General features: G+C 40.4%; 1 protein-coding gene across 1 annotated transcript in view; it reads right to left on the bottom strand.

The window, feature by feature from the left end:
* The window catches only part of LOC117468652 (brefeldin A-inhibited guanine nucleotide-exchange protein 1-like), a gene marked incomplete at its 5' end in the record, with an annotated part of 37,316 nt that extends 19,079 nt beyond the window's left edge, over positions 1-18,237 (bottom strand). The window contains 9 exon segments of the mRNA XM_034112881.1: positions 11,058-11,223; positions 12,058-12,142; positions 12,215-12,420; positions 12,628-12,739; positions 13,555-13,753; positions 16,378-16,486; positions 16,575-16,714; positions 17,572-17,671; positions 18,003-18,237. Coding sequence (XP_033968772.1) covers positions 11,058-11,223; positions 12,058-12,142; positions 12,215-12,420; positions 12,628-12,739; positions 13,555-13,753; positions 16,378-16,486; positions 16,575-16,714; positions 17,572-17,671; positions 18,003-18,237 — 1,352 coding nt within the window.
* Between the last annotated feature and the right edge of the window lie 594 nt (positions 18,238-18,831).

The raw sequence follows: 18,831 nt of genomic DNA, 5'->3' as shown, positions 1-18,831 counted from the left end.
TTAGTTTCATCAGGACTCTCTCTTAGTTTTCAGTCAGGACTCTCTCTTAGTTTTCAGTCAGGACTCTCTCTTAGTTTCAGTCAGGACTCTCTTTTTAGTTTCATCAGGACTCTCTCTTTAGTTTCAGTCAGGACTCTCTCTTAGTTAGTCCTCTTTTAGTTTCACGGAATCCTTTCCAGGAACTCTCTCTTAGTTTCATCAGGACCTCTCTTAGTTTCAGTCAGGACTCTTCTCTTAGTTTCAGTCAGGACTCTCTCTTAGTTTCAGTCAGGACTCTCTCTTAGTTTCAGTCAGGACTCTCTCTTAGTTTCAGTCAGGACTCTCTCTTAGTTTCAGTCAGGACTCTCTCTTAGTTTCAGTCAGGACTCTCTCTTAGTTTCATCAGGACTCTCTTTTAGTTTCAGTCAGGACTCTCTCTTAGTTTCAGTCAGGCTCTCTCTTAGTTTCAGTCAGGACTCTCTCTAGTTTCAGTCAGGACTCTCTTTTAGTTTCATCAGGACTCTCTCTTAGTTTCAGTCAGGACTCTCTCTTAGTTCAGTCAGGACTCTCCTTTTAGTTTCATCAGGACTCTCTCTTAGTTTCAGTCAGGACTCTCTCTTAGTTTCAGTCAGGACTCTCTCTTAGTTTCAGTCAGGACTCTCTCTTAGTTTCAGTCAGGACTCTCTCTTAGTTTCAGTCAGGACTCTCTCTTAGTTTCAGTCAGGACTCTCTCTTAGTTTCCATCAGGACTCTCTTTTAGTTTCAGTCAGGACTCTCTCTTAGTTCAGTCAGGACTCTCTCTAGTTTCAGTCAGGACTCTCTCTTAGTTTCAGTCAGGACTCTCTCTTAGTTTCATCAGGACTCTCTCTTAGTTTCAGTCAGGACTCTCTCTTAGTTTCAGTCAGGACTCTCTCTTAGTTTCAGTCAGGACTCTCTCTTAGTTTCAGTCAGGACTCTCTCTTAGTTTCATCAGGACTCTCTTTTAGTTTCATCAGGACTCTCTTTTAGTTTCAGTCAGGACTCTCTTTTAGTTTCATCAGGACTCTCTTTTAGTTTCAGTCAGGACTCTCTTTTAGTTTCAGTCAGGACTCTCTTTAGTTTCAGTCAGGACTCTCTCTTAGTTTCAGTCAGGACTCTCTTTTTGTTTCATCAGGACTCCTCTCTTAGTTTCAGTCAGGACTCTCTTTTAGTTTCAGTCAGGACTCTCTCTTAGTTTCAGTCAGGACTCTCTTTTGTTTCATCAGGACTCTCTCTTAGTTTCAGTCAGGACTCTCTTTTAGTTTCAGTCAGGACTCTCTCTTAGTTTCAGTCAGGACTCTCTTTTAGTTTCAGTCAGGACTCTCTTTTAGTTTCAGTCAGGACTCTCTTTTAGTTTCAGTCAGGACTCTCTTTTAGTTTCAGTCAGGACTCTCTCTTAGTTTCAGTCAGGACTCTCTTTTAGTTTCAGTCAGGACTCTCTCTTAGTTTCGTCAGGACTCTCTTTTAGTTTCAGTCAGGACTCTCTCTTAGTTTCAGTCAGGACTCTCTTTTAGTTTCAGTCAGGACTCTCTTTTAGTTTCAGTCAGGGACTCTCTCTTAGTTTCAGTCAGGACTCTCTTTTAGTTTCATCAGGACTCTCTTTTAGTTTCAGTCAGGACTCTCTTTTAGTTCATCAGGACTCTCTCTTAGTTCAGTCAGGACTCTCTTTAGTTTCAGTCAGGACTCTCTCTTAGTTTCAGTCAGGACTCTCTTTTAGTTTCAGTCGTACTCTCTTTGTAGTTTCAGTCAGGACTCTCTTTTAGTTTCAGTCAGGACTCTCTTTAGTTTCAGTCAGGACTCTCTTTAGTTTCAGTCAGGACTCTCTTTTAGTTTCATCAGGACTCTCTCTTAGTTTCAGTGCAGGACTCTCTTTTAGTTTCAGTCAGGACTCTCTCTAGTTTCAGTAGGACTCTTCTTTTAGTTTCAGTCAGGACTCTCTTTTAGTTTCAGTCAGGACTCTCTTGTAGTTTCAGTCAGGACTCTCTCTTAGTTTCAGTCAGGACTCTCTTTAGTTTCAGTCAGGACTCTCTCTTAGTTCAGTCAGGACTCTCTTTTAGTTTCAGGTCAGGACTCTCTTTTAGTTTCGGTCAGGACTCTCTTTAGTTTCGGTCAGGACTCTCTCTTAGTTCGTCAGACTCTCTCTAGTTTCAGTCAGGACTCTCTCTTAGTTTAAGTCAGGACTCTCTTTTAGTTTCAGTCAGGACTCTCTTTTAGTTTCAGTCAGGACTCTCTTAGTTTCAGTCAGGACTTCTTTTAGTTTCATCAGGACTCTCTTTTAGTTTCAGTCAGGACTCTCTTTTAGTTTCAGTCAGGACTCTCTCTTAGTTTCAGTCAGGACTCTCTTTTAGTTTCAGTCAGGACTCTCTCTTAGTTTCAGTCAGGACTCTCTCTTAGTTTCAGTCAGACTCTCTTTTAGTTTCAGTCAGGCTCTCTTTTAATTTCAGTCAGGGACTCTCTCTTAGTTTCAGTCAGGACTCTCTTTTAGTTTCAGTCAGGACTCTCTTTTAGTTTCAGTCAGGACTCTCTCTTAGTTTCAGTCAGGACTCTCTTTTAGTTTCAGTCAGGACTCTCTCTTAGTTTCAGTCAGGACTCTCTCTTAGTTTCATCAGGACTCTCTTTTAGTTTCAGTCAACACTCTCTTTTAGTTTCAGTCAGGACTACTCTCTTAGTTCAGTCAGGACTCTCTTGTTTAGTTTCAGTCAGGGACTCTCTTTAGTTTCAGTCAGGACTCTCTTAGTTTCAGTTTCAGTCAGGACTCTCTCTTAGTTTCAGTCAGGACTCTCTTTTAGTTTTCAGTCAGGACTCTCTTTTAGTTTCAGTCAGGACTCTCTTTAGTTTCAGTCAGGACTCTCTTTAGTTTCAGTCAGGACTCTCTCTAGTTTCAGTCAGGACTCTCTTTTAGTTTCGTCAGGACTCTCTTTTAGTTTCAGTCAGGACTCTCTTTTAGTTTCACTCAGGACTCTCTTTTAGTTCAGTCAGGACTCTCTCTTAGTTTCAGTCAGGACTATCTCTTAGTTTCATCAGGACTCTCTTTAGTTTCAGTCAGACTCTCTTTTAGTTTCAGTCAGGACTCTCTCTTGTTTCAGTCAGGACTCTCTTTTAGTTTCATCAGGACTCTCTTTTAGTTTCAGTCAGGACTCTCTTTTAGTTTCAGTCAGACTCTCTTTTAGTTTCATCAGGACTCTCTCTTAGTTTCAGTCAGGACTCTCTTTTAGTTTCAGTCAGGACTCTCTTTTAGTTTTCATCAGGAATCTTCCTTTTAGTTTCAGTCAGACTCTCTTTAGTTTCATCAGGACTCTCTTTTAGTTTCAGTCAGGACCTCTCTTTTGTTTCAGTCAGGACTCTCTCTTAGTTTCAGTCAGGACTCTCTCTTAGTTTTCAGTCAGGACTCTCTCTTAGTTTCAGTCAGGACTCTCTTTTAGTTTCATCAGGACTCTCTTTTAGTTTCATCAGGACTCTCTTTTAGTTTCAGTCAGACTCTCTTTTCGTTTCATCAGGACTCTCTCTTAGTTTCATCAGGACTCTCTTTTAGTTTCAGTCAGGACTCTCTTTTAGTTTCAGTCAGGACTCTCTTTTAGTATTTCAGTCAGGCTCTCTTTAGTTTCAGTCAGGACTCTCTTTTAGTTTCAGTCAGGACTCTCTTTAGGTTCAGTCAGACTCTCTTTTAGTTTCAGTCAGGACTCCTTTTAGTTCAGTCAGGACTCTCTTTTAGTTTCAGTCAGGACTCTCTTTTAGTTTCATCAGGACTCTCTCTTAGTTTCAGTCAGGACTCTCTTTTAGTTTCAGTCAGGACTCTCTTTTAGTTTTCAGTCAGGACTCTCTTTTAGTTTCAGTCAGGACTCTCTTTTAGTTTCAGTCAGGACTCTCTTTGAGTTTCAGTTCAGGACTCTCTTTTAGTTTCAGTCAGGAACTCTCTTTTAGTTTCAGTCCAGGACTCTCTTTAGTTTCAGTCAGGACTCTCTTTTTAGTTTTCAGTCAGGACTCTCTTTAGTTTCAGTCAGGACTCTCTCTTAGTTTCAGTCTAGGACTCTCTTTTAGTTTCAGTCAGGACTCTCTCTTAGTTTCAGTCAGGACCTCTCTCTTAGTGTTTCAATAAAGGACCTCTCTTTTAGTTTCAAGTCAGGACTCTCTTTAGTTTCGTCAGGACTCTCTTTTAGTTTCAGTCAGGACTCTCTCTTAGTTTCAGTCAGGAATCTCTTTTAGTTTCAGTCAGGACTCTCTCTAGTTTCAGTCAGGACTCTCTTTTAGTTTCAGTCAGGACTCCTCTTTTAGTTTCATCAGGACTCTCTTTTAGTTTCATCAGGACTCTCTCTTAGTTTCAGTCAGGACTCTCTTTTAGTTTCAGTCAGGACTCTCTCTTAGTTTCAGTCAGGACTCTCTCTTAGTTTCAGTCAGGACTCTCTTTTAGTTTCAGTCAGGACTCTCTTTTAGTTTCAGTCAGGACACTCTTTTGTTTCAGTCAGGACTCTCTTTAGTTTCACAGTCAGGACTCTCTTTTAGTTTCAGTCATGACTCTCTTTAGTTTCAGTCAGGACTCTCTTTAGTTTCAGTCAGGACTCTCTTTTAGTTTCAGTCAGGACTCTCTTAGTTTCAGTCAGGACTCTCTTTTAGTTTCAGTCAGGACTCTTTTAGTTTCAGTCAGGACTCTCTTTTGTTTCAGTCAGGACTCTCTTTTAGTTTCAGTCAGGACTCTCTTTAGTTTCAGTCAGACTCTCTTTTAGTTTCAGTCAGGACTCTCTTTTAGTTTCAGTCAGGACTCTCTTTTAGTTTCAGTCAGGACTCTCTCTTTAGTTTCAGTCAGGACTCTCCTTTTAGTTTCAGTCAGGACTCTCTTTTAGTTTCAGTCAGGACTCTCTCTTCGTTTCAGTCAGGACTCTCTTCTTAGTTTCAGTCAGGATCTCTTTTAGTTTTCAGTCAGGACTCTCTTTTAGGTTTCAGTCAGGACTCTCTCTTTAGTTTCATCAGGACTCTCTTTTAGTTTCAGTTCAGGACTCTCTTTTAGTTTCAGTCAGGACCTCTCTTTTAGTTTCAGTCAGGACTCTCTTTTAGTTTCAGTCAGGACTCTCTCTAGTTTCAGTCAGGACTCTCTTTAGTTTCAGTCAGGAACTCTCTTTTAGTTTCAGTCAGGACTCTCTCTTAGTTTCAGTCAGGACTCTCTTTTAGTTTCAGTCAGGACTCTCTTCTTAGTTTCATGTCAGGACTCTCTTTTAGTTTCAGTCAGGGACTCTCTTTTGTTTTCAGTCAGGACTGACCTCTTTTAGTTTCAGTCAGGACTCTTCTCTTAGTTTTCAGTCAGGACTCTCTTTTAGTTTCGTCAGGACTCTCTTTTAGTTTCAGTCAGGACTCTCTCTTAGTTTCAGTCAGGACTCTCTTTTAGTTTCAGTCAGGACTCTCTCTTAGTTTTCGTCACGGACTCTCTCTTAGTTTCAGTCAGGACTCTCTTTTAGTTTCAGTCAGGACTCTCTTTTAGTTTCAGTCAGACTCTCTTTTAGTTTCAGTCAGGACTCTCTTTTAGTTTCAGTCAGGACTCTCTTTTAGTTCAGTCAGGACTCTCTCTTAGTTTCAGTTCAGGACTCTCTTTAGTTTCAGTCAGGACTCTCTTTTAGTTTCAGTCAGGACTCTCTTTAGTTTCAGTCAGGACTCTCTTTAGTTTAAGTCAGGACTCTCTTTTAGTTTCAGTCAGGACTCTCTCTTAGTTTTCATCAGGACTCTCTTTAGTTTCAGTCAGGACTCTCTTTTAGTTCAGTCAGGACTCTCTTTAGTTTCAGTCAGGACTCTCTTTTCAGTTCATCAGGACTCTCTCTAGTTTCAGTCAGGACTCTCTTTAGTTCATCAGGACCTCTCTTGTTCAGTCAGGACTCTCTTTTAGTTTCAGTCAGGACTCTTTAGTTTCAGTCAGGACTCTCTTTAGTTTCAGTCAGGACTCTTCTTAGTTTCAGTCAGGACTCTCTTTTAGTTTCAGTCAGGACTCTCTTTTAGTTTCAGTCAGGACTCTCTTTTAGTTTCATCAGGACTCTCTCTTAGTTTCAGTCAGGACTCTCTTTTAGTTTCAGTCAGGACTCTCTCTTAGTTTCAGTCAGGACTCTCTTTTAGTTTCAGTCAGGACTCTCTTTTAGTTTCATCAGGACTCTCTTTTAGTTTCAGTCAGGACTCTCTTTTAGTTTCAGTCAGGACTCTCTTTTAGTTTCAGTCAGGACTCTCTTTTAGTTTCATCAGGATCTCTTTTAGTTTCAGTCAGGACTCTCTTTTAGTTTCAGTCAGGACTCTCTTTTAGTTTCAGTCAGGACTCTCTTAGTTTCAGTCAGGACTCTCTTTAGTTTCAGTCAGGACTCTCTTTTAGTTTCAGTCAGGACTCTCTTTTAGTTTCAGTCAGGACTCTTTTTAGTTTCAGTCAGGACTCCTCTTTTAGTTTCAGTCAGGACTCTCTTTTAGTTTCAGTCAGGACTCTCTTTTAGTTTCATCAGGACTCTCTCGTCTCTCTAGTTTCAGTCAGACTCTCTTTTAGTTTCATCAGGACTCTCTTTTAGTTTTCAGTCAGGACTCTCTCTTAGTTTCAGGTCAGGACTCTCTTTAGTTTCAGTCAGGACTCTCTTTTAGTTTCAGTCAGGACTCTCTTTTAGTTTTCAGTCAGGACTCTCTCTTAGTTTCAGTCAGGACTCTCTTTTAGTTTCAGTCAGGACTCTCTTTTAGTTTCAGTCAGGACTCTCTTCTTAGTTTCCGTCAGGACTCTCTCTTAGTTTCAGTCAGGACTCTCTTTAGTTTCAGTCAGGACTCTCTTTAGTTTCAGTCAGGACTCTCTCTTAGTTCAGTCAGGACTCTCTTTTAGTTTCAGTCAGGACCTCTCTCTTTAGTTTCAGTCAGGACTCTCTTTTAGTTTCAGTCAGGACTCTCTTTTAGTTTCAGTCAGGACTCTCTTTTAGTTTCAGTCAGGACTCTCTCTTAGTTTCAGTCAGGACTCTCTTTTAGTTTCAGTCAGGACTCTCTCTTAGTTTCAGTCAGGACTCTCTTTAGTTTCATCAGGACTCTTTTAGTTTCAGTCAACATCTCTTTTAGTTTCAGTCAGGACTCTCTCTTAGTTTCAGTCAGGACTCTCTTTAGTTTCAGTCAGGACTCTCTTTAGTTTCAGTCAGGACTCTCTTTTAGTTTCAGTCAGGACTCTCTTTAGTTTCAGTCAGGACTCTCTTAGTTTCAGTCAGGACTCTCTTTTAGTTTCAGTCAGGACTCTCTTTTAGTTTCATCAGGACTCTCTCTTAGTTTCTGTCAGGACTCTCTTTTAGTTTCAGTCAGGACTCTCTTTTAGTTTCAGTCAGGACTCTCTTTTAGTTTCAGTCAGGACTCTCTTTTAGTTTCAGTCAGGACTCTCTTTTAGTTTCAGTCAGGACTCTCTCTTAGTTTCAGTCAGGACTCTCTCTTAGTTTCAGTCAGGACTCTCTCTTTTTCGTCAGGACTCTCTTTTAGTTTCATCAGGACTCTCTTTTAGTTTCAGTCAGGACTCTCTCTTAGTTTCAGTCAGGACTCTCTTTTAGTTTCAGTCAGGACTCTCTTTTAGTTTCAGTCAGGACTCTCTCTTAGTTTCAGTCAGGACTCTCTTTTAGTTTCAGTCAGGACTCTCTTTTAGTTTCAGTCAGGACTCTCTCTTAGTTTCAGTCAGGACTCTCTTTTAGTTTCAGTCAGGACTCTCTTTTAGTTTCAGTCAGGACTCTCTTTTAGTTTCATCAGGACTCTCTTTTAGTTTCAGTCAGGACTCTCTTTTAGTTTCAGTCAGGACTCTCTTTTAGTTTCAGTCAGGACTCTCTTTTAGTTTCATCAGGACTCTCTTAGTTTCAGTCAGGACTCTCTTTTAGTTTCAGTCAGGACTCTCTTTTAGTTTCAGTCAGGACTCTCTTTAGTTTCAGTCAGGACTCTCTTTTAGTTTCAGTCAGGACTCTCTTTAGTTTCAGTCAGGACTCTCTTTTAGTTTCAGTCAGGACTCTCTTTTAGTTTCAGTCAGGACTCTCTTTTAGTTTCAGTCAGGACTCTCTTTAGTTTCAGTCAGGACTCTCTTTTAGTTTCAGTCAGGACTCTCTTTAGTTTCAGTCAGGACTCTCTTTTAGTTTCATCAGGACTCTCTTTTAGTTTCATCAGGACTCTCTTTAGTTTCAGTCAGGACTCTCTTTTAGTTTCAGTCAGGACTCTCTTTTAGTTTCAGTCAGGACTCTCTTTTAGTTTCAGTCAGGACTCTCTTTTAGTTTCATCAGGACTCTCTTTTAGTTTCATCAGGACTCTCTTAGTTTCAGTCAGGACTCTCTTTTAGTTTCAGTCAGGACTCTCTTAGTTTCAGTCAGGACTCTCTTTAGTTTCAGTCAGGACTCTCTTTTAGTTTCATCAGGACTCTCTTTTAGTTTCAGTCAGGACTCTCTTTTAGTTTCATCAGGACTCTCTTTTAGTTTCAGTCAGGACTCTCTTTTAGTTTCAGTCAGGACTCTCTTTTAGTTTCAGTCATCAGGACTCTCTTTAGTTTCAGTCAGGACTCTCTTTTAGTTTCATCAGGACTCTCTTTTAGTTTCAGTCAGGACTCTCTTTTAGTTTCAGTCAGGACTCTCTTTTAGTTTCAGTCAGGACTCTCTTTTAGTTTCATCAGGACTCTCTTTAGTTTCAGTCAGGACTCTCTTTTAGTTTCATCAGGACTCTCTTTTAGTTTCAGTCAGGACTCTCTTTTAGTTTCATCAGGACTCTCTTTTAGTTTCATCAGGACTCTCTTTTAGTTTCAGTCAGGACTCTCTTTTAGTTTCATCAGGACTCTCTTTTAGTTTCAGTCAGGACTCTCTTTTAGTTCATCAGGACTCTTTTAGTTTCAGTCAGGACTCTCTTTAGTTTCAGTCAGGACTCTCTTTTAGTTTCAGTCAGGACTCTCTTTTAGTTTCATCAGGACTCTCTTTTAGTTTCAGTCAGGACTCTCTTTTAGTTTCAGTCAGGACTCTCTTTAGTTTCAGTCAGGACTCTCTTTTAGTTTCAGTCAGGACTCTCTTTTAGTTTCAGTCAGGACTCTCTTTAGTTTCAGTCAGGACTCTCTTTTAGTTTCAGTCAGGACTCTCTTTAGTTTCAGTCAGGACCTCTCTTAGTTTCAGTCAGGACTCTCTTTTAGTTTCAGTCAGGACTCTCTTTTAGTTTCATCAGGACTCTCTTTTAGTTTCATCAGGACTCTCTTTTAGTTTCAGTCAGGACTCTCTTTTAGTTTCATCAGGACTCTCTTTTAGTTTCATCAGGACTCTCTTTTAGTTTCATCAGGACTCTCTCTTAGTTTCAGTCAGGACTCTCTTTTAGTTTCAGTCAGGACTCTCTCTTAGTTTCAGTCAGGACTCTCTTTTAGTTTCAGTCAGGACTCTCTTTTAGTTTCAGTCAGGACTCTCTCTTAGTTTCAGTCAGGACTCTCTTTTAGTTTCATCAGGACTCTCTTTTAGTTTCAGTCAGGACTCTCTTTTAGTTTCATCAGGACTCTCTTTTAGTTTCATCAGGACTCTCTCTTAGTTTCAGTCAGGACTCTCTTTTAGTTTCAGTCAGGACTCTCTTTAGTTTCAGTCAGGACTCTCTTTTAGTTTCATCAGGACTCTCTTTTAGTTTCATCAGGACTCTTTTAGTTTCAGTCAGGACTCTCTCTTAGTTTCAGTCAGGACTCTCTTTTAGTTTCAGTCAGGACTCTCTTTTAGTTTCATCAGGACTCTTTTAGTTTCAGTCAGGACTCTCTCTTAGTTTCAGTCAGGACTCTCTTTTAGTTTCAGTCAGGACTCTCTCTTAGTTTCAGTCAGGACTCTCTTTTAGTTTCATCAGGACTCTCTTTAGTTTCAGTCAGGACTCTCTTTAGTTTCAGTCAGGACTCTCTTTTAGTTTCAGTCAGGACTCTCTTTTAGTTTCAGTCAGGACTCTCTCTTTAGTTTCAGTCAGGACCTCTCTTTAGTTTCAGTCAGGACTCTCTTTAGTTTCAGTCAGGACTCTCTTTTAGTTTCATCAGGACTCTCTTTAGTTTCAGTCAGGACTCTCTTTAGTTTCAGTCAGGACTCTCTTAGTTTCAGTCAGGACTCTCTTTAGTTTCAGTCAGGACTCTCTCTTAGTTTCAGTCAGGACTCTCTTTTAGTTTCAGTCAGACTCTCTTTAGTTTCAGTCAGGACTCTCTTAGTTTCAGTCAGGACTCTCTCTTAGTTTCAGTCAGGACTCTCTTTTAGTTTCAGTCAGGACTCTCTTTTAGTTTCAGTCAGGACTCTCTTTTAGTTTCAGTCAGGACTCTCTTTTAGTTTCAGTCAGGACTCTCTTTAGTTTCAGTCAGGACTCTCTTTTAGTTTCATCAGGACTCTCTTTTAGTTTCATCAGGACTCTCTCTTAGTTTTCAGTCAGGACTCTTTTAGTTTCAGTCAGGACTCTCTTTAGTTTCAGTCAGGACTCTCTTTTAGTTTCAGTCAGGACTCTCTTTTAGTTTCAGTCAGGACTCTCTTTTAGTTTCAGTCAGGACTCTCTTTTAGTTTCATCATTCAGGACTCTCTTTTAGTTTCAGTCAGGACTCTTTTAGTTTCAGTCAGGACTCTCTTTTAGTTTCAGTCAGGACTCTCTTTAGTTTCATCAGTCAGGACTCTCTTTTAGTTTCAGTCAGGACTCTCTTTTAGTTTCATCAGGACTCTCTTTTAGTTTCATCAGGACTCTCTTTTAGTTTCAGTCAGGACTCTCTTTTAGTTTCAGTCAGGACTCTCTTTTAGTTTCAGTCAGGACTCTCTTTAGTTTCAGTCAGGACTCTCTTTTAGTTTCAGTCAGGACTCTCTTTTAGTTTCATCAGGACTCTCTTTTAGTTTCATCAGGACTCTCTTTTAGTTTCAGTCAGGACTCTCTTTTAGTTTCAGTCAGGACTCTCTTTTAGTTTTATCAGGACTCTGTCAGCAGCGTTCTGGATTAGTTTTAAGGGATTTTCTACAGAGACCAGCAAATACACTGTTACAGTAATCAAGCCTGCTAAAAACCAATGTGTGAGTTCGTTTTTCACGGGCTTGTTGAGACATGAATGATATGAAACATGGTGCAGTTTGAGGGTTGTTTACTCTGCTTGTTGGACTTCAGGGTGAGTTCCTTCGTTTCCTTCATGGCGATCTTCTTCCCGGCGATCTCGTCGTAAATGGCCGAAAGATATTCTTCCGGCAGGTCTTTGCTGTCGTTGATGCCGCGGTTCATCTTGATGTACTGCTCCTTCGTCATCTTATTCTTCACCTGTGCAGAGAACAACAAGTGTGCAGGGTTAAAGGATGCCAGGTTTATTCATTACTGTTGGAAAAACACTGAATGTCCTCTTCCAACATGAGAGTAACATGCTAACAAAGGTATCCCAACTGTAGCTGTGAACATGACAGGATGTATGATTACATAGAAGAGCATCAGGACTGTTTGAGGCATATGATAGCTATGTGATTAACATGATGGTTCAGCCTCTATGGAGATAGACATATGACAAGCATGCTCATTTCTGACGTGGAGCTAATCTGAAGTAAACATTGAATACTGCTTTCTATTCCTCCATCTTGTGACTGTGTAACTCCCTCTCTTGGATATCAGCATGTGAAGGACACTGTTCAGGAACTAGTTGATGCTCTGTATGTGATGACCAGTTTTTATTAACATTTTTAAGTATTCAGAAAAAGTCAGAATTTTAAGAAAAAGTCAGATTTTTGAGAAAAAAAGTCAGATTTTTTAGAAAAAGTCAATTTTTTTAGAAACAGTCAGTTTTTTTTTGAAAAAGTCAGATTTTTGGGGATTTTGAGAAAAAGTCAGGATTTTGAGAAAAAGTCAGAATGTTGAGAATTTTGTACGTGACAGGATGTACTGCTTTCTATTCCTCCATCTTGTGACTGTGTAACTCCCTCTCTTGGATATCAGCATGTGAAGGACACTGTTCAGGAACTAGTTGATGCTCTGTATGTGATGACTACTTCCATTCTAGAGAGGATCACAAATACATGGATCCTGAGATTGAAGATCAAGCCGGGGACCAGGGAGATGTTTCTAACAGTTACACTGATTCATGAGCTAACGTGTTAACGTGCTAACCTGAGGGCTGTGCAGGTCTGTGGTCAGCATGATGATGGAGTAGGCGAGAACGTACGCCGTGTCCGCGCTGGCAAAGAGGGTTTGTCTGGAAAACACAATAAGTATTAATATGAGGATAGCTCAGGGTATAATAATATATATAATAATGAATATTCACCCCTGGTTGCACTCCAGATATCGAGCAGCGAACTTCTCCATGAGCCGGTCGATTTTCTGAGCTTCTCCTGGCAGACGGAAACCCTCGAGGAACGTCCGGAGCGCCGAGACAAAGTCTTTCCCTTGGAAGTCCATCTGATCCACGTAGGCGTACATCACCTCCTTGTTGAAGCGCTCGTTGTCTCCCAGAAACTCCCCCACCTGGGTCTGAAGAGGGGAGAAACGGGGGAGATTTCATATTTAATACCTTTAAATTATAACAAGAAGGAGAATCTGGGAAGTCTTAGTTTCAAAGGTTTTAAAGAGAGGGTTTTTGTGTCACTGTGTCATTGTCAACAAAAACACCTTTAACTCTTTTCTATTACGACCTTGTTCTGACAAACTAAATAATGAATAATAATATAAAGTCCTGACCGAGTCCAGCCTCTCCTCCTGGTGCAGGAACTGAGCCAGGTCTTCAGGTGTAGTTCCCAGCATGCCTTGCTCCTGCAGGTACTGGATGCCTCTCTTTGGTTTCTTGTTGAACCTGCAGCAGAATAAAGAGAGACGTTAAAGGTCTCCTATCAAAGGCTCTTTGTGATGTCTTTTCTACATAAAGGTGTGTCCCCCATGTGTCCCCGGCGTGTCCCCATGTGTCCCCGGCCCCGGTGTGTCCCCATGTGTCCCCGGCCCCGGTGTGTCCCCGGTGTGTCCCCATGTGTCCCCGGTGTGTCCCCCGTGTGTCCCCGGTGTGTCCCCCATGTGTCCCCGGTGTGTCCCCAGTGTGTCCCCGGTGTGTCCCCATGTGTCCCCGGTGTGTCCCATGTGTCCCCGGTGTGTCCCCGGTGTGTCCCCGGTGTGTCCCATGTGTCCCCCCGGTGTCCCCCCGGTGTCCCCCCGGTGTCCCCCCGGTGTGTCAGGAAATAAAACCCTCTCTCTTTTACCCACATCTCTAAAAACGGGGGAACGACGGAGAAATGTCGCTATCAGAAACCAGAAACCATTTTTATATATTTGCATATATCTGAGACCTATAATATATGCCAAAAAATAGTATAATAGGAGCCCTTTAAGACTCGAGGACAGAGGAATCCTCAGGAAGGAAAGGGGATATCATCGTTGTATTTGAAGACTCGTTTTTACCCATGTATGTGTCTTTTAAAATAATAATAGCACTTTTCATACATCACGTGCATGGCGACACATCACAAGTTGAAGTATATTAACTCTTACAGGTCGATGATGTCTTTCTGCTGCTTCAGGACCTCGAAATGCACAGGGCTTTTATATATTTTCATATATCTGGGACCTATATAATGCCTAGAAATATATGATAGGAGACTTTTAAAGTAGTACTCTTACAGGTCGATGCCTTGCTCGATGATCTCCTTCTGCTGCTTCAGGACCGAACTGTTCGGGGTTGTCGTGCCGGACATCTGCGTGCTGTAGCTGCCGATCCCCGAGGAGGCCGTGGAGTCCAGAGAGTTGATGCTGCCGTACCTATTGATCGTCTCCGGGGCTTTAGGCTCCGATTGATCCTGCTCCACCGGCTTCTCCTGGCCTGAGGACGCAAAAAACACAGATCCTTAGAGTTAGTTTACTGACAGGAGGGGAGGGTTTATAATGCAAACTTGTAAAACTAGGGGAGAGACTTTTTAAAAGGGAAACTGCAACACAAAGTGACCCTGAGGCGTAATGGAAGCATTTAGCAGGGAGAGGCGTGCACATCATTGTTTCTCACATGCAAACAGCCTCAAAACCTGCAGAAAACTAGCAGGGTGGGTTTTATGAGAGGAGGGTATCTAAGAAACTTGCACGGTAGCTCAGCCTGGGTCTTGTTGCACGTTGGAAACTCTTAAACATTCATCACAGGAACCTGAGCTAACTCTGTTCTACTAAAATCCACTGATATTTATGACATGAAGCTTTTCTACCCATCAGATTCAGAAAAAGGTGTTTTAATCATACAGGGTGGTGTTTCTAACTTCAGAAAAAGTATAATCATTCAAATGTAATCAAATATTAAAAGTGCAAAAATGTACCGTAGTTATATTATTGCATAACTTATTTTGAACTTTTAACATGTAATTATGTTTATTTTCAATGAATCTGCTGATTATTATCTCAATTAAACCATTATTTATTTAAAAACAATAGTGAAAATAGTGTTAAATTCTATTAAGTTAATTCTTCAGTGTTTGTTTAACCTTTAACATAATTTAAAATAAATGGCACAAGCTATTAGTAAAGCTGCTCATATAGTGAATCTCCCTCTGGGATGTAGTGAAGGGACATATTGTGCTTTAGTGCAACACCTTCATAAATGTAGTTCCTTTACACTAATGGACACATCTGAGGGGTTCCTCTACACTAATGGACACATCTGAGGGGTTCCTCTACACTAATGGACACATCTGAGGGGTTCCTCTACACTAATGGACACATCTGAGGGGTTCCTCTACACTAATGGACACATCTGAGGGGTTCCTCTACACTAATGGACACATCTGAGGGTTCCTTTACACTAATGGACACATCTGAGGGGTTCCTTTACACTAATGGACACATCTGAGGGGTTCCTTTACACTAATGGACACATCTGAGGGGTTCCTTTACACTAATGGACACATCTGAGGGGTTCCTTTACACTAATGGACACATCTGAGGGGTTCCTTTACACTAATGGACACATCTGAGGGGTTCCTCTACAAACAGCACAGGCTAAATAAGACTTTCTAAAGCTGAAACACAAACAACCGTTACCTGCTCTCACTTTGAAGAGAAGGAGGAAACAACAAGGACAGACAATATGAAATGATTACACACATATCATTGATACACAGAGAAGCAGGGAGAATGACACTTCAAATCCAGTTTGTTATTAACGAGCATCTCTAAACGAGGGGAACCTTAACGAGGAACGTCTGGCAGAATTAAACGTCTGAAAACCTCGTTAATGTGTGTTTTTAGAGCAACTCCAACATGAGCCATCTGTGTTTAAACAGTCTGGCACTAGGAGTCTCTGAATGACAACACTGCTGCATCATGGGAGTTGTAGTTTTCCCCTAGTAAGGATTCCTTGAGTGTTTATGATCCAGGAGGTCGTTAGCCTCTCAAACAGTGGAGAAAGCAGTATTTATCTCACATATTATTTTAATAACATATCATTTTTTTCTTGTGAATATACCACTTTTATTTCATCAAAACAACAACAACATATTTTAATATTGTAAATTCTGAATTGTTGTGGGATTATTACACCTGTCCTGTAACTCTATTTATTATTGCAACGGCCCTAATAAGCCGTCAAAGGAAACGCACTGTTATCCTGATTAAAATTACACATTTTTCATAAACATCTGGCATAACGTAAGTACACAAATCAACTGAAAATATAAGATAGGTCTAGTTGTTTTAAGTTAATGTTTAATACATTAAATCCCTGTTCTTACCGAGGCTGGTCTCTCAAACAGACAGGTTTTTAAATAACTCTTGTGATGTTTATTCTTGTATAGACACGACTTTTAATCTTTAAAAAAGTATTTTCGTACAAATGTTGTGATTTTTGGACTAAATATGTGATTTTTTTGTGAATATACAACGTAAGGATTCCTTCAATATTTATGAGCCAAGAGGTCTTTCGCCTCTCAAACAGTGGATAAAGCAGTTTTTATTTTACATTTCTTTTAGATATTGCTTCTTGTATAGACACTAATTTTAATCTTAGAAAACATCAAAGTATTTTTTGTGTGAATTCTGTGATGTTTTTCTTGTGAATATACCACTTTTAATATCCGAATATCCTGTTACCTTGATTAAAAATCATACATTTTTCTTAAACATTGGACACAATGCAAGTACACAGATCAACGTAATATATACAATATATATATACAAATCAACTGAAAATATAAGATAGGTCTAGTTATTTTAAGTTAATGTTTAATACATTAAATCCCTGTTCTCTGAAACTGAATAAAGCAGTATTTATCTTACATTTTTGGAGGTTTTTAAATAACTTTTGTGATGTTTGTTCTTGTATAGACACGACTTTTAACCTTTGAAAATATCAAAGTATTTTTCGCGTGAAATCTGTGATTTTTCGCCTAAATATTCAACGTAATATATAAGATAGGTCTAGTTATTTTTAAGTTAATGTTTAATACATTAAATCCCTGTCCTTACCAAGGCTGGTCTGAGAGTTGGGGTTGACGTATTGATCCTTGCTCCACTCCACCATGCACTTCAGGATGGAGACCAGACACTCCAGACCTTTCTTCCTCAGAGTCAGCTCCTGGGAGAAGGGGTGTGACATTAAAAAAGCATTAGAAATAGTTAAAATAAAGCTAAATATCTAAATAAAAATAGAGAAATGCTCTCACTTGAATGGGAGTTGTTCCGAGTTCATGTCCTCCGCGACCCTGAGCGATTTTGGACAAATCGTTCACTAAACGCTCGAAGATATTTGCAGCGTTCAGATCGCAGTCGTAGTTCACGTAGATGTCCACCACACTCTGAGCATCTGAGAGAACCACAGGAGAACAGAAACATACTGAAGAAAGCAGACAAAATGCATAATGTTTCATTCCACAGGCCATCAGACTGTTCAAAACAACATCCATAACATTCATCTGTTTGCATCGTGCTAATTATTTATCTAATATATAATTCCATGTAGTTGTATATAGACACTTCTTGCACTATTTCTATTTTATTTGTATTTACTTGCACATCTCAAAACATTCTCTTGCACTATTTGATCTGTTTTATTTGTTCTATGTCCTATAAATATTCATGTTGCTCTGTTGGAGGAGCCTTCAGTTTTTCATTGACATATCTCCACTGGAGCTGCTGAGCACATGGTGATGGAGACTTGAATTGAATTGAATTAATAACGTGCAAATCACACGTTTGTATTGCATCGTGTTCATTGCAGGGGTTTGTGTTCTCTTTTTCTGAAAGTGTGCTACTTCAAACTCTCCTTGCACTGATTCAATCTATAAAATAATCTTTAGTTCAAGCCCTAATTCAATAGAGTGATCATATGTCAACAGAATTAAATTAAAAAGCACATATTTACTATGAAACAAGGTAAACACACAGGAATATTTAACACTTTTTTGGCAGAAATCAATAAAAACATTGGATAAATCCATGAAACAGTTTGTGTTGCAATATCCATATGTAAAGTTTATAAGAACAGTATTTTTAAAGGGAAAGTTTTTATATATAAGAGGAATTTATGGTTTTAAATAAACCCACAAAATGATCCTCCTTATATATTAAGGTTCCTGGAGGAGCCTGTGACCTCACTTTCATTGCCATATCTACACCGCAGCTATGATAATAAACATGTATTACATGAGAGGAGACACACACCTGCACATATTCTGGTGAGGGTCTGGATCACCATCCACTTGTGGTCGTAGGAGCTGGTCGACGTCTCCAGGATGTAGAGGAAGATCTCTTTGAAGAACACCTGCAGAAAAACACACACCTTTACCTTCCTGCAGAAGTATTGGAGTACAAATACTTTGTTACTGTACTTAAGTACATGTTTCTGGTACCAGTACTTTACTCCACTACTTATTTTTCTGACGACTTTTTACTTTTACATTTTGAACACAGATACCGGTACTTTTTACTGAAGTACATTTCAAAGCCCTCTTTACTTTTACTCGAGTAAAGAAGTTAAGTCAGTACTTCTACTTTCACCAGAGTATTTTTAAAAACGAGTATCTGTACTTCTACTTGAGGAAAGGATGTGTGTACGTTTGCCATCTCTGATCAGCACAAAGCGGTATCTTTACCTCAATCTGCATCTTCAGGTGTGTCTTGAAGTGAGACAGCAGGGTGAGGAAGATGGACAGCGACAGCTCGAAGACTTCGGGTACGGAGGACACGCCGTTCTTGGACAGTGCCACGCACAGGTACTGCTTGATGGCGTTGATGAACATCTCGTTGGTCTTGAAGATCGGCCCGGCGTTCTGCAGGATGGAGAGCAGCAGCTGCAGGGAGAGCACCTTCGAACGCAGCTCATGGGACCTGAAGAGGGGGGAAATAGTTAGTAAATACCCCAAATGGTGAGTTTAACAAGTGTCTAAATGAGACTAAACGTCATCAAACCCAACATTAGCCTCCTTTAGCTTAGCGGTGGTGACGTGAAGTCATGTGACCGTGCTGTAGTTCCTTTATAGCCCAACATTAGCCACCTTTAGCTTAGCGGTGGTGACGTGAAGTCATGTGACCGTACTGCAGTTCCTTTATAACCAAACATTAGCCACCTTTAGCTTAGCGGTGGTGACGTGAAGTCATGTGACCGTGCTGTAGTTCCTTTATAGCCCAACATTAGCCACCTTTAGCTTAGCGGTGGTGACGTGAAGTCATGTGACCGTGCTGTAGTTCCTTTATAGCCCAACATTAGCTACCTTTAGCTTAGCGGTGGTGACGTGAAGTCATGTGACCGTGCTGCAGTTCCTTTATAGCCCAACATTAGCCTCCTTTAGCTTAGCGGTGGTGACGTGAAGTCATGTGACCGTGCTGTAGTTCCTTTATAGCCAAACATTAGCCACCTTTAGCTTAGCGGTGGTGACGTGAAGTCATGTGACCGTGCTGTAGTTCCTTTATAGCCCAACATTA

The sequence above is a fragment of the Trematomus bernacchii genome, unplaced genomic scaffold (assembly GCF_902827165.1).
Source record: "Trematomus bernacchii unplaced genomic scaffold, fTreBer1.1, whole genome shotgun sequence".
Classification (NCBI taxonomy): Eukaryota; Metazoa; Chordata; class Actinopteri; order Perciformes; family Nototheniidae; genus Trematomus; species Trematomus bernacchii.
Note: the sequence above shows the minus strand (reverse complement) of the source record. Positions and strands in the feature narration are given on the sequence as shown.